Consider the following 14,199-nt stretch of genomic DNA (forward strand, 5'->3'; position numbering starts at 1 on the left):
GCTGATTGGTCAAATGTTTAACTTACCTTTCAAGATTCGGGCAGGGCTATTTTCCCAAAAAGTTTCTTTAATGGAGTCAAAATATAAACGATAATTCGGAAAAGGTTCATCAGCATAATTTTAGCTCTTTTTTGTTTATTTATTATTTTTCCATTTGTTATCCATTTAATTATGTGTAACTAAAAAAGATCCTTGGTAAATCGTAACTATCCAACTGGAGTGAAATTTTGTCAGCAAACTAGTTAATCTAAAGTTTAACAAAATTCATTATCTTTTTATTTAATCATTCCTTATTCAAAATTCATTATGTCATTAGTCCTCCATATTTATCGCGTAGAGCCTATTAAAGGTAAAGAGCTATTCACTACGAAATTTTTCCATTCCTTAGGCACAAAATTTGAGATCCTACTTTTGGTCAAAGTTGAAGGATCGTATCCATCTCATCATACTCTTTAATGGTGATTTGGATCTTTCAAACTTTCAATACCGCATTCAAGCCTCCATTTTGTATAGTAAATTAAACATATACTAAAACTTTTTCCCCCATGTCGCAGCCTAATTGCAACTTTATTTCTTGCGAAAAATTGGATAAAATGGCAAATAGGATAGGGACGAGTGTGGCATCTGCATTTTTTGCCTCCCTTGTACGTTGCTCTTGCATCAATATTAGCACTTTCCATGACGAAGATGATGAAGAAGAAGCCAAAGATCACCCTCTTTTGCTTACAAAACATGCTTCTTTCACCTATTACCCCCACAATTCCACCCCTAATTCTAAGCTTCCTTCTTCTTGATTTATTACTAAACGTGTTATGTATGCACTATGTTACTCGGATTCTTAAAAATATCTTTAGAAGTGTATCATATCTTTTAGAAATTATGCACTTTTACAGGATCTGACGGGGTATGACAACATTTTGGAGGATCTGAGCTACATTGTCTACGTGCATGCAAAAAGCATGTGCTAGGAAGATGCATGGTTGTAGATTCTTTTATTTTTTGGGGGTCCCTTTTTTTTCCCTTTTGTTTCATCAGCGGAGGAGAAGGAGGACATAACGCTACTGATGGAATTTGAACCCTTCTACTCTTTCTATGCTCTTCTTTGATTCATTATAGACGTGTTATTTATGTGCTATGTTGTTCTGATCATTCAAAAATCTTGCTAGGGTGTATCGAATCTTTCAATAATTATGCACTTTTAGAGAATCCAGCAGGGGTGAGATAACATTGTGAAAGATACGAGCAACCTAGTCTATGTGACTTCTTTCCACTCTCAATGTTGTGGTTATATTACCCCTTGATCTTGATTGTTTTATAAATCTATGAACTGCCTACTTTATGTCATTTTAAGTTAATGAGAGGCTTATCTTTTCAAATGGGTTGTACTCCTTCATATGTAGAAAAACAAAAAACTCTTGTTTGCTGACGGATTAATTTGTTGTTGACATGATTTTCGGGTCACAATATATCATTATGTAGGAGAGATAGTCGAGTAATTAAGAAATTTGATCCATATAACAATATTTCTTGCTAAATCATTTGTTAAAACACGTTTTCCACATTGCTCTGGATTCCTTTGCTTCTTCAAATTGTGGAGAAAATCTTTGGAATTGGGCCCTTGAATTGATTTGATTGTCAAAATTTTCCCATTCTTATCTATGTGATTCCTTGATATTACTAGCTTGTTAAAAAGACTAATGTATATAAACTGTTAGCTAAGCAGCTGACGTTAGTAGTTGTATATGTACAAATATATAATTTAGAACCCATAAGCTTAAAAGGATCGTAATATCAAACCCATAAGCTTTAAATCCTGATTCCGCGTCTTCGTACGAGAGACACCAATCTTCATCTGGTTGATTTTAAATGCACGTCAAGGAAGTGCTTTGGTAAAGAGCTAATTATTGGCAACTATTTCTCCTTATGGTTTTTAATGAATTTCCTTTTAAGAAAAAAGAAGAAAACAAAAGAGACCGAAATGTAATTCTTAGAAGGAATGCTTTAATGGAAAAAGAGAGTAATTAAACTTTACAAAGATATAGGGAGATCATACTTTTATAGATGATTTAATTAGGGCCCTCAGAGTGGTAGGGTTAAGAAGGCGTGCAAAAACTGCTTATGATTTTGAGTGATAAAAATGTCGAGAAAAGACCATAAAAAACTACAGAACTTTTTCCCTTTTGGTCGCCTTTTAATAGGGGTTTATACAATACTCCGTACGAACACATTGTTGCTCGGACTCTCCAAAAATATCGCTGGATGTGTGTGTCGAATCTTCTAAAGTAGTATATTTTTTGAGGATCTGACTGCGACAACATTTTGGCGAGTCTGTGCAACATAGATTATAACCTCCCCCTCCAACTAACAACAATAACATAACACACAGTATAATCCCACATTGTGGGGTTTGGGAAAGGTAAAGTGTACGCAAACCTTACCCCTACCTTATGGAGTCGGCTCAAGGAAAACAATTCTCGACGAGTGTGAACCGAAGAACAGTAATAAGAAAGTCATGTCGGAAATACCCTCAACACGGTGACCTAAATATGTATACAAGTAGTCTTTCCATCTCATTTTAAATGACACAATTTACTTAAGCACGAGTTGACAAATTATAGATATAGCTTGTTTATTACTAGCTATTGTAGACAACTGTGGCACTTGTATATGATCATGCCATGGCCCTCATGATTTAATTGTATGAATTTATGTTTATCCTTTTGATGGATAAACGGACGAGAAGTGGGGTTTTAATTTGTTTGTTTGGGGGGGGGGGGGGGGGGGGGTTTATGTTTGTGTTGAGAAGTAGTCGTCCCTACTCAAAAGTGCAGGTTTGCATGCATACATTCGTTTCTCAGTCAAAATATACAATTCATAATTCATACAAAAGAATTACTTACGATAGACCCTTGTGGTCCGGCCCTTCTTCGGACCCCGCGCATAGCGGGAGCTTAGTGCACCGAACTGCAATTTTTAAATTCATACAAAAGAAAAAAGTTTAGCTTCTATACACGGACGTACAAGATTTTTTGACACTAGTGATCACTTAAAACCCTATAATAAGTACTCTCTCCGTCTCATAGTCTTAATTATTTCCTGTATAAAAAAAGGATGCCTCATTTTATATTTTAGTAACTTTTTAATTTCGATAATGACACTCACTTATAGGAATAACATGACTTGTTTAAAACCACAAGATTCAAATGGTGTTTTTGATATGTTATATCAGTTAAAGACCACAAGATTCAAACGTCTTATTTATATTTTTAAACTTCTTGTCCAGTCAAACCGTGGGAGTAATATTATGTAACCTGCAAATTATGGAAAAAAAACCTATTACATGTATAATTTAAATCCAATTTGAAAGAAAAATGCTAGCTAGTATGTTAAAGGACTATAATGAGCTATACTTAATTAAACAAAAGCTAAAAAAAAAAAAAAAAAAGGAAATGAAAACAAAAGTCTTTGCTCATCTCTGAGCATATATGAATAAAGACGTTCCCAACAACTTATTATTACAAAACCATGTGAGAGAAATCATGGAAACTGCCAAATATAAACATCTACACAACATATAATAATTTCTCTTCGTTGTATATATTCAAGCCTTAGTATTATATATAAAACATGTCTTCTTATTTCAGTCTCCTGCCCACTTGTAAATTCCCTTTCTCCAACTCTCAACATGACAAACTTAGTCAGTACATTATTTATTTACTTTTGCTTAAACTTTTTACTCTACAGTAACTACAGCAACAATGTTAAAGGTTTTACATCACAATGGCCAAGAGGCAGATCAACAAAATTCTATGACTTCAAGGTTTAATCCTCTTGTTTTACCTAGTTTCTTTATTTACTCAGTGGTTATTCTTTTATAATCAAAATGTTATTTCTTCTTTTGCAGGTGCAAACAACTAGAATAACTAAGCTATGTAACACCAAAGACATTCCAACCATCAATGGAATGTATCCAGGACCAGTTGTTTATGCTCAAGAAGACGATAAAATTATCGTCAGAGTAACAAATGAATCCCCATACAACATCACAATCCACTGGTGATTAATTACAAACTTTTTCCTTAGGTTATTTCACATCTATTTTTCTTTCACATTATGGAAAACTTACCTGAGCTTTTGAAGATTATCAGGCATGGAATCCGGCAGAGGCTATCGTGTTGGTACGATGGCCCTTCTTACATTACACAATGCCCCCTACAAACTGGACAAAACTTCACGTACGAGTTCACCCTGGTAGAACAGAAGGGCACATTTTTCTGGCATGCTCATTTTTCGTGGCTTCGCGCCACTGTTTATGGCGCTGTTGTTGTTTACCCTAAGAAGGGTGTCCCTTACCCTTTCAAGTTTCCCTATGAAGAGCATATCATTATTTTAGGTACATTAATTCAATATAGTTATCTTTTTTTAGAAGAGTTTAAATTCTGTGTAATAACGGACTCAAAACTATTTACACAATCATGTATTTTACAATTGTTTATTGATCACCTAGAGTAAATGGTAAGCAACTTGCTATAAAACGTAATCTTACACTGGTAGTGTAAAAATTTTATGCACTGACTGTATATGACGTAAATCCTATTTGGCATAGGAATGTTATCGAGAACTATTTTCTTCAATAACTAATCCGAAAACAATCTTATTTCCAAAGAGTTTCTTAAAAGATGCTTATATACACTGACTTTCACAAAAATGTTTTACTATTCTCAAACTTGGGAATATACAGGAGAGTATTGGATGAAAGACATCATGCAAGTTGAGCAGGGAGTTCTAGCTAGCGGTGGAGCGCCGCCACCTGCTGATGCTTTTACCATCAATGGCCACCCCGGCCCTAACTATAATTGCTCCGCCAATGGTAAAGTTTGACATCCATTACTCAACTTTTACTTCAAAACTTTTAACTCAAGTATGAAGAAAATATGTTAAAACTTCTACCATTAATGGGAATATTTGTTACTTTTAAACCCTTCGTGTTAGCTAAAAGTGTCATGATTTGTTTCAGATTTTTATAAAATAGATGTGGTTCCTGGGAACACATACCTGTTAAGGATAATCAATGCAGCTCTGAACCAGGAGCATTTCTTTGCCATAGCAAATCACAAGTTGATAATCATTGAAGTTGATGCAGAGTACACAAAACCGCTGACCACAGACCGAGTCATGCTCGGTCCAGGTCAAACATTAAACGCCCTAGTGACAGCAGATCAACCCATAGCAAGATATTCGATGGCCATGGGACCTTACCAGTCTGCTAGAAATGTCTCATTTCAAAACATATCATCAATTGCTTACTTCCAATATTATGGCGCCAGAGCAAATGACTTGAGTTTACCTGCAGCTTTACCGCGTTTCGATGATAATCTTGCAGTTAAGACAGTCATGGACAGGCTTAGAAGTCTTAATCCTGTCGCTGTTCCTAAGGAGATTGACAAAAACCTATTCTTGACAATTGGACTAAACGTGCAAAAATGCCGGTCCAAGAATCCCCAGAAAGATTGCCAAGCTAAAGGGGGTGGAGTCATGGCTGCTTCCATGAATAATATCAGCTTTATTAAGCCTAACATTTCAATTTTAGAAGCTTACTACAAAAACATCAATGGGTACTTCACTCAAGATTTTCCTGGGGTACCCCTGAAGTTCTATGATTTTGTGAATGGGGCACCTAATAATGCTCCTAATGACACAAATTCTCTAAATGGAACTAGAACGTATGTCCTTGACTATGGGACTAGGGTTCAACTTATCCTACAGGACACCGGAACTATCACAACAGAGAACCACCCTATTCATCTTCATGGCTACAGCTTTTATGTTGTGGGCTATGGTACCGGAAACTATGATCCCGAAACAGCCAACTTCAATCTGGTGGATCCACCATACATGAACACAATTGGAGTTCCAGTAGGTGGATGGGCTGCCATTCGATTCATTGCTGACAATCCAGGTAATAATTTTAGAAACTGAACTTCATCTCTTAATTATTACAGTCTGTTGTAATAAACTCATGGTTGGACCATTTTTTGTGCATAGGGGCATGGTTTATGCACTGTCATTTGGAGATACATTTATCTTGGGGATTATCGGTGGTGTTCATTGTGAAGAATGGGGAAGGGCCATTACAAAGACTTCCTCATCCTCCAGCAGACTTGCCCAGATGCTAACTATATATATGTGTTTATTAGGGTTGAGGTTGATAACAACAAAATATGGATGGTTTATAATTTTCCAAATGGAGATTCTTTGACCAACCAAGTGTGCAAGCCTATACATTGTTCTTTTCCTTTTTTCAAAGAATTGGCATTTGTTGAGATTTCTAAGTTCATGTATGTCTTTCCTGTTTATCCGTTTGTCTTCTGCATCATGACAAAGGTGCCCTTATAAGGCATATAGACAGATGCAAGTAGGAAAATTTATGTCCCTTCCCTACTCCCCACAAATAATAAAAAATAAAACAGAAGAAGAGGTTGGTACCAACTAATTGCATTTAAAACTCACTTTTTAACATTTCCTTCAAGTAAAACTAGCAAGTGCTTAGCACAAACACTTGGGACATTCAAACTGTCAAAGCATAATAAACTTTGACGAGTAATCAGCTTGGTAAGTCACAACTCACAAGACAGAAAAAAGGGATTCCAATGCAGAAATTCAAAGGCCACCAGAATTCTCCAAATGACAATGATACAAGGGAAAGAATATCAGGACCACAAACAGAAAGTGAAGCATTAGAGGTTAGGATGAGGTACCTTAGTACACATGTGCTTCAACTTCAGCTGATTGCTTTCATCAGGAACTGTGAAATCTCATTAGATTAGAATTCGCATCTTGACACCGTCATTATATAACAATACAGATAACTAATATTTTTATTTCATCACGTTCAATAGTCTTGACTGAAGATGCTGAGCATCATAACAGATTAAACCCAGAACATCTTGGTAGTCCACTGAACTAGAGAAACCAAGAAATGTACAATGATTGTATATAATACTTTACTAGAGATTTAAAATTCAGCGAATTTTCGGAATCTAAAATAGGCTTTAGTTAAATTCCATTCTACCAACAAATCCATAATGAATCCACAGTGGAACAAGTTATATCTCACATTCTAACAACTGAAGAAATCCCCTGAGGAGAAGGATAAAAGAATGTCTAGAAACTTGACTGACTCCATAACTTGCATGGCTGATACGACGAACTCCCACTATGACACACAATTTGGCAGATAACTAACCAAAATTAATATAAATAGGCCCTTTAATTTTACATATAGGAATAATCACCTAGCATGCCCTTCCTTGGGGATGCTTCTTGCTAAAATGAGTATTACACAATCTCATTAAACAAAGTCACAGTCCCTTTTTTAAGCTTCTGATTTGGCATAACTTGAAATATTCATTTGCACAGAAGCTTTGCAAGCAATATCGCGTTCAAATCATGGATCCGTATAGTACAATCAGAAGTAGAACGCACTGAGGGAGCAAGAGGAGAATACTGGAGGTCTTTGTAGACAGGTATGCAAAACCATGACTAATCTGATTAATAAAATTCTCACACTTGAACTTCCTGTCTCTTATGATTCTGACATCAAATTTCTATAATGTAATGGTAGATCGTATTACATATGAAACGCTATATTTTCGTTTATTTAGTCAAAGAGAGCAACGTTCCTCTCAGAATCATATCAATAGTACTAAAAAGATTCATTACGGTACATATGCCAATAGTATGATTGGGGTTTTGAACCGGCAATAGTTCAAGCATAATCCATGGGATGGCAAATCAAATATCATGGGTTGACTTTATTTTGCGTCCAAAAGTTCTCACCATTGACACTTTGTCCAGTCGTAAATGATAGCCTCTCGTTACTTTTCAAGTTCAGATAATCAACCTGTAAGTAACAACAAATACTGAAAAGTTACAGAGGTGATATTCTCCTTGGTACGAGTTACATGAACAGGGAAAACTCAAACCTGCTCAGGGTCCAGAAATAGAAGGCAGAATGCATCAACTGGACCAGCAGAGGGATCCAACGAGTCGTGCAATGGTTGCTCATCTAGAGAAGGAAGTCCTGGAGTGGGCCCCAAATACTGTAGTCTTGATCTCACAGAACCAGCAAACCAAGCTGCCTCTCTTTGCTGAATTGTTATAACCAGAAAAAAAAAATGTATTATTTACCAAGAGAAAAAATTGATGCAGTAAGTTTAATTACTGCATCAAGTTGATGCGAGAGATCTCTATTTTGTAGAGATCAACATCACAGACAGTGAGATCTCTGCTTTATAAATATCAATATCTTACATATAGAAGGCATCTTATCAAGTGACCAGTTATGTAGCTAATGTCATTTGAGGCAATAGCAAAAGTTGACTACTCTCAAAATGTTCTGATCTGATCAACTAGCTCTTTTACCCAATTATGCTGATTATATTTTGATATTTGAAATACAAAAACTGAACATATGGGCTGTGCAGATAACTCAAGGATATCTAGAGCAGAAGTATGAAACCAATAGAATTTGGTTGAAAGTGCCACTACTATTTTACTGTGAAACATTTGTATAAAAGCTCCAAGTACAATCAGATATGCATGGTAATTGAACATAGCCAAGTGCTGAATACAGCAATTTTCTGAATGCACTTTTTGCTTTTTAATTGAGCTTTTAAGACAGCTTAAAATCAGAGGATGAGAGTGAGGCACTTAGCTTTGAAACTGGAGGTGAAAGGCCTAGATATATTACTTGAAAAACAAATACAAACTCAGGAACTTGACAAGAATAGGTAAAAGATATGCACATGAAATGGTAAAGATTTACGGGAATTACCTTAAGTTTATCTGGGTCAGAATTTGATGCATCAATCATATCTACTCTTCCAAGAATTCGATATTGTTCCCAAGTTTCAGTGAAATACCAGCATACCTGAATCATTACCAGATTCGTCCAAACGACATTGGATTAATTAAAAAAATGTTTCACATTTGACGAGCCATAAAAAAGAAAGGAGCCGAATCATATTATATTATCCTCAGTAACACTGAAATAACAAAGTAACAAATACCTCTGCAAATGGGCAATGCTTAAGTTCTTCAATCTGCACTGGTTCAAGTAAACTGTCATCAGTTCTAAGCAAAGATTCACAACTTAAATGGAAAAAACTAAAAGATCAATTGTACTCCATCTGTCCTATTCTATGAGATGGTTGTTGGAATAACCATGGACTATAAGATATTTATGTGAAAAAGGGCAGCCTGACGCACAAAGCATCCCGCATTCACACAAAGTCCAGCGAAGGACCGCACCTCAAGGGAGTAATGTAGACAACCCACCTTGACGCAAGCATCATGGCTGATTCCACAGCTCGAACCTGTGACTTATAGGTGACCTATATTAAATAAATAATAGTGGAAGATACTATTTATAAAGTAACAGTGAAAAAGTTAGTTTGTCAGAGATAACATCATACTAACAACAACGCCGACGACTACGCCTAAGTCCCAAATAGGTTGCGATCGGCTATATGAATCCCTACTGACCATGTTTCCCAAACTCTCCCAGTGTGAGCTTTTGCTCACATTGGTGGTCCCACGCCCGGATAAAGGAGGAGTTGCGGTAGGCTGGCAGTCAGTAGTTCAGCGTACCACTAGCCAATTCATGATGAGTCCTCACAATATAAATACTCCTTCCGGTCCACAATAAGTAATTTTTTGGTTGTTTTCACACAGATTAAGAAATCCACCTTTTAACATTAATTAGTAATGAAATTGACCATATTAACCTTTACTATCTCTTCACATAAACAATCCTATCACATACTCCAACATTATTTACTCCAAGGGCAATGTAGGAAAAAAACAATTAATTCATTCTTGAAATCTGAAAAAATCAGATATTTTGGACCACAAAAAAGGGCCAAAAAATTACTTATTGTGGACCGGAGGGAGTAACATCTTACTAAAAGTTTTAAACTTTGAATAGTTTATGATATGAATTCTTGAAAGTTCCAAAAATTTATTAAAAAAAATAGAAGGATGTCAAAAAAAACTTTTTCTAACACAAAAAGCTATCAATTTCCCAAGTACCAGCCATAACATGGAAGAGGGTACATAGAAAAACAGACCTTGTGGCTTCTCGAGTCAGTATTAATTTGAATCTTGTTAGTACCATCTTGAAACCCTCTGTGAAAAACAAAAACCATAAAACCCAAAATGAAAATGAAAATAATCACTGGATTTAGCATTACTATAAGCTTAAGGGGTGAAAATAAACCTGAAGACAACAGTTCGATTAGAGGGTCGGCCATTGGATCCAACAGTTGCCTGATAATGCAATAAGCAAAATCAGATCATAAAGAACTGATTTTTCCGGTAAATTCTATTTCATGAAATTAAGTAGAAATTGGAATAAAGATTGAAATAATGAAGGGATTTTACGAGCTGAAAGTAAGTGGAATGCTTAAGATGGGAATTGGAGCTGAGGGACTTGAGAAGAAGCTGCTTCCATGGCGCTGTTGCTGAGCTACTCATTTTCGGGACTTTATTTTTTTTTTTTAAAAGATTCTGAGGAGGTTTTTTGTATTTTTCAGGGGAAAAGAAAATGTTTGTTGGTAAGAAGGAAATATAGAAACTTCTTGTGAAAATAATTATATTGTGTATATTCATTTATTACTCCGTTATAGATTATTTATTTAGTATTATGTTGTTAAATTTTATCTACAAGCAGCTTATGCAGGCAGGTTGCAAGCAATTTGCAGCACCTTCTTATTAAACAGGCACGTTGCAAGCAGCTCATGCAGACAATTTACAAGCAGCTAAAGAAAAGCCTTGCAGCTGCTTCCTGAAAAGTCTAGTAGCTTCTTCCTTTCTTCTATAAATAGAGTAGTTTTCAGTTCATTATGTATATAAGTTTGAAATTTGAATAATATATCAGTTTCTCCATATACTTGTTTTTACTTTACAGTCTTTATTTTATACCACGTTATCAGCACGAGACTCTGCCATCTCGAGAAAATACTTTGAAAGTATCAGAGGTACGAACTTTCTTTTTCTAAATAATGTCAAATCTTTCTAAACTTGAGTTTGTAGCCCTGGATATATCGGGCAAAGGCTACATGTCTTGGGTGCTTGATGCCGAAATTCATCTTGATGCGATGGGTCTGGCAGACACCATCAAAGATAAAAATCAGGCATCAAACCAAGACCATGCCAAAGCAATGATATTCCTACGCCATCACCTTGATGAGGGCCTAAAAATGGAATATCTTACTGTTAAAGATCCAGTCATACTGTGAAATAATTTGAAAGATAGATATGACCACCTGAAGATTATCGTTCTTCCACGGGCACATTATGATTGGACTCATCTAAGGCTACAAAATTTTAAATCTATCAGTGAGTATAATTCTGCTATGTTCAGAATTACTTCCCAATTGAAACTATGTGGTGATAATATTACTGATCATGATATGTTGGAGAAAATTTTCACCACTTTTCATGCCTCGAATATGATTCTGCAGTAGCAATATCGAGAGATGGGATTCAAAAAGTATTCTGAACTTATCTCACATCTTCTTGTAGCCGAGCAACATAATAGGCTATTAATGAAAAACCATGAAAGCCGACCTACTGGTTCTTGTCCATTCCCTGAAGTGAATGAGACGAACTTCCTCCAAGCTAAGCGTGGAAGAGGACGTGGCCCCAGTCATGGTCATGGTCGTGGTTGGGGAGGAAACTCTAATCGTGGTAATAATAATGCACCAAAAAACCCTCCTCACTACCAGCAGTGGAAAAGGAAGGAACAAAAGCATGAAGCGGTGCAAGCAGCAAAGCCAGAAAATGCATGCTATAGATGTGGAGGAAAAGGACACTGGTCACGTACATGTCGTACGCCAAAGCACCTGGTTGAGTTGTATCAAGCCTCCCTGAAGAAGACAGAGAAAAATACTGAAGCAAATTTTATTTCTGAAGATAATTTAGACTTCATGCATTTGGATGTAGCTGATTACTTTGCACTCCCAGAAGGAGAAACAAGTCATGTGATCGGTAGTGAATCTGTAGAAATGTAAATATTTTAATTTTGGTTGTTTGTAGTAAATGGTATGGTTATGTAATTGTTATACATAAATAAAAGTTTTGCTTTGATAATGATATTTACTATAATATATTTTATTTATGTATTTTGAAAAATATGGATAATTCTCAAATTATGTTTGGACCAAAGATCAATCATGGAGATATTTGTGTAATTGATAGTGGAACAACTCATGCCATATTTAAGGATCAGAAATACTTTTCTTATTTGCATAAGGAAAAGGCAAATGTTTCAATAATTTCTGGTAATATAAGTTTGATTGAAGGCTCCGGAAGAGCCATTATATTTCTGTCTAAGGAAACAAAACTTATTATCGATAATGCATTGTTGTCCTCTAAGTCCCGAAGAAACTTATTGAGTTTTATAGATATCCGCCGAAATGGGTATCATGTTGAGACAATAGATGAAATGAACGTGGAATATCTTTGTATTACAGAGAATATTTCTGGCCAGAAATGCATTGTAGAAAAGTTACCAACTTTATCTTCTGGCTTATACTATTTAAAAATTAGTACAGTTGAAGCACACTCTATCGTAAACCAGAAGTTTGCGGATTCAAATACTTTTGTGCTTTGGCATGGCCATTTGGGCCATCCTGGATCAATAATGATGAGACGAATTACTGAAAATTCGAGTGGGCATCCATTAAAGAACCTGAAGATTCTTATAAATAATGAATTTTCTTGTGATGCTTGTTATCAAGGCAAAATGATCACTAGACCATCACCAATGAAGGTTGGCATTGAATCCCCTGCCCTTTTAGAACGTATACATGGGGATATATGTGGACCTATTCACCCACCAAGTGGGCTGTTTAAATATTTTATGTCCTAATAGATGCGTCTTCAACATGGTCTCATGTGTGCCTACTATCATCTCGCAACCTAGCGTTTGCAAAGTTATTAGCCCAAATAATTCGATTAAGGGCACAATTCACAGATTATCCTATAAAGGCTATTCGCCTTGATAATGCTGAAGAATTCTCATCTCAAGCTTTTGATGATTACTGTCTATCAGTTGGGATACAAGTTAAACATTCTGTAGCTTATGTTCATACTCAAAATGGCCTTGCAGAGTCATTTATTAAACACCTGCAGTTGATAGCAAGACCACTACTTATGGAAAAAAAATTGCCTACTACTGTTTGGGGCCATACTATCTTGCACGCAACATCACTTATCCGTCTCAGACCGACACATTATAATAAATATTCTCTGTCACAATTAGTTTTTAGTCATGAACTAAATATTGCCCATCTACGAATTTTTGGATGTGTTGTATATATGCCAGTAGCATCACCACAACGCAGTAAGATGGGCCCGCAGAGAAGGTTAGGAATATATGTTGGGTTTGAATCATCCTCTATTATTTGCTATCTTGAACCATTGACGGGAGATTTATTTACTACTCGATTTGCAGATTGTCGATTTGATGAAACAAATTTCTCACAATTAGGGGGAGAGAAAAAGGAAATCAAAAGAGAAATTGTGCGAAAAGTTTCATCATTATCTCACTTTGATCCACGTACCCCTATATGTAATCAGGAGGTCCAGAAGATCATCCATTTATAGAATATAACAAATCAAATGCAGACGCATTTACTGATTTGAAAAGGATAACTAAGTCACATATCCCTGCAGAGAATGTGCCTATCCGAATTGATGTCCCAGCAGGACCATCTACTAGCATGAGAGCTAGTGAACCTAAAGCACGCCTGAAGCGTGGTAGGCCTTTGGGTTCTAAGGATCGAAATCCTAGAAAAAGAAAATCGACAAATGATCAAAATGATTATGAAGAGATCTCCTGAAGAGACCCAAGATCTAATTAGTTCTGAGATTCCTGAAGAAATCAATGAACCCGAGACTCAAGTGAGTGGGAAACTTTTGATAAGTTCTACTGGTGATGGGATTAATTTAAATCGATCTGAAATAGTGGTGGATAATATTTTTGCATATAATGTTGCACTTAACATTATATAAGATAGTGAGAATCTTGAACCCCAATCTATCGAAGAATGTCGACAAAGATCTGATTGGCTAAAATGGCAAAAGTCAATTCAATCGGAAATTGAAGTCACTTGCTAAAAGAGAGGTCTTTGG

The 14,199-nt window shown here is 35.9% G+C and overlaps 2 protein-coding genes across 5 annotated transcripts; one reads left to right on the top strand and one right to left on the bottom strand.

Moving 5' to 3' along the window:
• Positions 1 to 2,812: 2,812 nt before the first annotated feature.
• On the bottom strand, positions 2,813 to 10,603 carry LOC104112650 (pyridoxine/pyridoxamine 5'-phosphate oxidase 2). 4 transcript variants are annotated; one of them, XM_070201916.1, is made up of 10 exons: positions 10,444 to 10,603; positions 10,280 to 10,329; positions 10,131 to 10,188; positions 9,072 to 9,104; positions 8,837 to 8,932; positions 7,986 to 8,150; positions 7,840 to 7,903; positions 6,759 to 6,805; positions 4,127 to 4,367; positions 2,813 to 2,964 (listed from the first exon to the last, which is right to left on the bottom strand). In XM_070201916.1, exons 1-9 carry the CDS (start codon positions 10,534 to 10,536, stop codon positions 4,350 to 4,352), a joined length of 624 nt encoding a protein of 207 aa, XP_070058017.1. In that variant the 5' UTR covers positions 10,537 to 10,603; the 3' UTR covers positions 2,813 to 2,964; positions 4,127 to 4,349. The 4 variants fall into 4 exon arrangements, with proteins under 4 accessions (XP_070058017.1, XP_070058016.1, XP_070058014.1 ...); XM_070201915.1 differs by having other exon boundaries at positions 5,056 to 6,805; XM_070201913.1 differs by having other exon boundaries at positions 4,127 to 6,805.
• On the top strand, positions 4,114 to 6,182 carry LOC104112648 (laccase-6). The gene is made up of 4 exons (XM_033660381.2): positions 4,114 to 4,393; positions 4,742 to 4,870; positions 5,018 to 5,959; positions 6,046 to 6,182. Exons 1-4 carry the CDS (start codon positions 4,114 to 4,116, stop codon positions 6,174 to 6,176), a joined length of 1,482 nt encoding a protein of 493 aa, XP_033516272.1. The 3' UTR covers positions 6,177 to 6,182.
• Positions 10,604 to 14,199: the final 3,596 nt, after the last annotated feature.

The sequence above is a fragment of the Nicotiana tomentosiformis genome, chromosome 5 (genome assembly GCF_000390325.3).
Source record: "Nicotiana tomentosiformis chromosome 5, ASM39032v3, whole genome shotgun sequence".
Classification (NCBI taxonomy): domain Eukaryota; kingdom Viridiplantae; phylum Streptophyta; class Magnoliopsida; order Solanales; family Solanaceae; genus Nicotiana; species Nicotiana tomentosiformis.

Coding starts and splice junctions, on each gene's coding strand:
- LOC104112648 (XM_033660381.2), top strand. CDS start 4,114: ATGGAAAACTTACCTGAGCTTTTGAAGATTATCAGGCATGGAATCCGG. Junction 4,394..4,741: donor AGAGCATATCATTATTTTAG/GTACATTAATTC, acceptor GGGAATATACAG/GAGAGTATTGGATGAAAGAC. Junction 5,960..6,045: donor ATTCATTGCTGACAATCCAG/GTAATAATTTTA, acceptor TTTTGTGCATAG/GGGCATGGTTTATGCACTGT.
- LOC104112650 (XM_070201915.1), bottom strand. CDS start 10,536: ATGAGTAGCTCAGCAACAGCGCCATGGAAGCAGCTTCTTCTCAAGTCC. Junction 8,151..8,836: donor CTGACCCAGATAAACTTAAG/GTAATTCCCGTA, acceptor ATAACAATTCAG/CAAAGAGAGGCAGCTTGGTT. Junction 7,904..7,985: donor TATTTCTGGACCCTGAGCAG/GTTTGAGTTTTC, acceptor TGTTACTTACAG/GTTGATTATCTGAACTTGAA.